Source organism: Etheostoma spectabile, chromosome 12, assembly GCF_008692095.1.
Source record: "Etheostoma spectabile isolate EspeVRDwgs_2016 chromosome 12, UIUC_Espe_1.0, whole genome shotgun sequence".
Taxonomy (NCBI): Eukaryota; Metazoa; Chordata; class Actinopteri; order Perciformes; family Percidae; genus Etheostoma; species Etheostoma spectabile.
The window spans coordinates 28,921,332-28,923,963 of NC_045744.1; the positions used below are offsets into that span (position 1 = coordinate 28,921,332).

Below are 2,632 nucleotides of genomic sequence, written 5' to 3' on the forward strand. Positions count from 1 at the left end.
ACACACACACACACACACACACACACACACACACACATCTGTGCTTCTCAACAAACACATGCATCCAGGCTACAGCTCTTCCATTTCCCCACAGAAGATCTGTCTAGACATTTTGTAATACATTTGTTTTTCTACTACGCCTCCTCGTTCAGTGCTGTTTACTTATTTTATTATGATTTCATGCAAAGCAGCAAAGTTTCTTCACAGTAGCCTCACTTTGTCCTCAGTAGGTCACTCAGTTGTTAAGTTAGACCTTTTCTTAGAACTTGTGTACAAATGTGAAGCAGGATGTTGTCGAGGTTACCATTCCTGAGTTAGTCAAGAAAAGTCACATGTCCTTGTTGTTTCCCTCAGAATCAACTTGAGAGGATCATATACACAGTGTACAGACATCACCACTGTCTCTGTCACCATACAACAGATCTCGGTTTCTTGCCCGTAGGCTATAGATCTGGCCACCTTCATCCAGACAAAGAAGGACATGGGCTGCAGGGCGAACCAGGTGCAGACCATCGAGGAAGGGGTCAACCCACAGGGTCCAGATACCCAGCAGTTCTGGACCATCCTCGGAGGACAGACTGCTTATCAACGTAAGACCGGAGCCCCTTGTGTTTACTTTAGGTTGTTGCTGTCAAAATGGCTTGCATGGCCTGCAATTGTCTTGACATTGAGTGTAAAGATAACTTGTTAACAAAGGGTGTGGATCAGGATCCATTCAATGATCAATGATCTTGTGTCATCTATGCAAAGAAAAAATATATTAATAATAGTTTGTTCTCATTTAAACGTCTGGAAGAACTCAGTAATAAAATTGTGAAATCATGCTTTAGTTGATTTTTGCGGGTTAACAGAACCCAGAATGTAACTGATTGTGTTACAGTAAGTGAGCATTAAAGATATCAATTCATATTGATTGCAGTCCCCTGAATTGAATCAAATCGAAATCCAATCGTGGCAGACTTTGTAATACCAGCAAATATCATATTGTTGTCTAAAGAATAAATATAATATCTAACCGTGATAAAAAGTATGAGTTTCACCCCTACTGTTAACACTTTTTGATGCATACAGATGGTCACGCTGGTGTTTTACAGTGTGTCTAACTGTGCTTATAGCGGCAGGTCCACCCGAGGAGGATGAGCGGTTTGAGAATGCCATTGTGGAAACCAACTGTATCTTCAGACTGCTGGATGACAAACTGGTTCCTGATGATGACGAGTGGGGAAAGGTCCCTCGCTGCTCTCTGCTGGCGCCCAAGGAGGTCCGTGTTTCTAACCTGGATTAGATAAATCAAATCTTATACTCTTAAAGTGGTGCCTTTTAACTGGCACTGCTCAGTTCTGCTTTGAGTCGCCCTTTGACTGACTGCGAAAGCTACTGTTCTGTTGCCCGTAGCCTCATGACACCAGAATGTAACGCAGCATTATAACATGAGCTGGTCCACAGTATGTCGCTCTACAGTCTATTTCAGACCTATGTGTAATGTGTGTAATAACTAACAACAGAGTGAAAAATTTAATTTCCAATCAATGAAGTATGTCTTAATTGTAACATAACGTTTAAGAGTTTCTCATGGTGGACTTTTCCTTTAATGCACTAAGCTCTGAAAATCAGTATTTATAATGTTTTAAGCAGAGCTCCGTGCTTCAAGCTGGTTTTAATTTGTTGCTTAGCAACAGCAAGTGCCATGGCGAGCACCTCCTGCATCCATCTAATGGCGCAGTGGATATGACACATGCCTTTGGTGTGGGACACCTGGGTTTAATTTCCACTGCAATACATCAGCCAATGTGTCCCTGAGCAAGACACTTAACCCATAGTTCCTCCAGAGGTGTACAACCTGACATATATATTGTAAGTCGCTTTGGATAAAAACGTCAGCTAAATTACATGTAATGTTACATCAAGGAGTGCATTGCAGTCACATCGCTTATTTTGCATATTAATGATGGAACATCTTACAGTTTTACTTCTCTTTAAACGTTTTTTGTTACATGCTATCTTTAATGTTTAGATTTTGTGTTTTTGTTTGTTTTACTATTTGTGTCTATTTTACTAAAACTCCACATGGTCTATGTACATGTTACATACATCTAATATAAATGGGTCTTTTTTAAACTACTTATGTAGTTACTTACTTATGTACTTATTGTCCAAATGGGGATTTGACAGATGTTTATTCAAAACTAAACCACTGTATAGTGTTAGTTAACGTGTACAATAAAAAAAAAAAAACTCACCTGTGCTTCCGCCTTGTGTGTGCTGTCTTGCTGCAGGTGTTGGTGTTTGACTTTGGCAGTGAGGTGTATGTGTGGCACGGTAAGGAGGTGACCCTGGCCCAGAGGAAAGTGGCCTTCCAGCTCGCCAAACACCTTTGGAACGGGACGTTTAACTACACCTGCTGTGACATCAACCCACTGGACCCTGGAGGTTGCAACACACTCATACCCAGGTGGAAACACACACACACAGACACACACGCATTATCCCTTGCAATAACATTTGATTGACTTGCTTTCATTTTCTGAAGGCTTATTCCTAAACTTAACCCAACCTTGCGGGCGGCCCTGCGACACGCACATACAGGGAGCAGATCAGACAGGGAGCACACACAGGGAGCAGATCAGACAGG

The 2,632-nt window shown here is 41.6% G+C and overlaps 1 protein-coding gene across 10 annotated transcripts in view; it reads left to right on the forward strand.

Annotated features, from left to right (window-relative positions):
• LOC116698693 (supervillin) overlaps window positions 1-2,632 on the forward strand; it is a 69,410-nt gene that overhangs the window by 52,934 nt on the left and 13,844 nt on the right. For all 10 annotated transcript variants that reach the window (XM_032530774.1, XM_032530769.1, XM_032530766.1 and 7 more), the window contains 3 exons: window positions 443-590; window positions 1,116-1,261; window positions 2,277-2,452. In XM_032530774.1, the coding sequence (XP_032386665.1) occupies window positions 443-590; window positions 1,116-1,261; window positions 2,277-2,452 (470 nt within the window). The remainder of the gene's footprint in view (window positions 1-442; window positions 591-1,115; window positions 1,262-2,276; window positions 2,453-2,632) is intronic.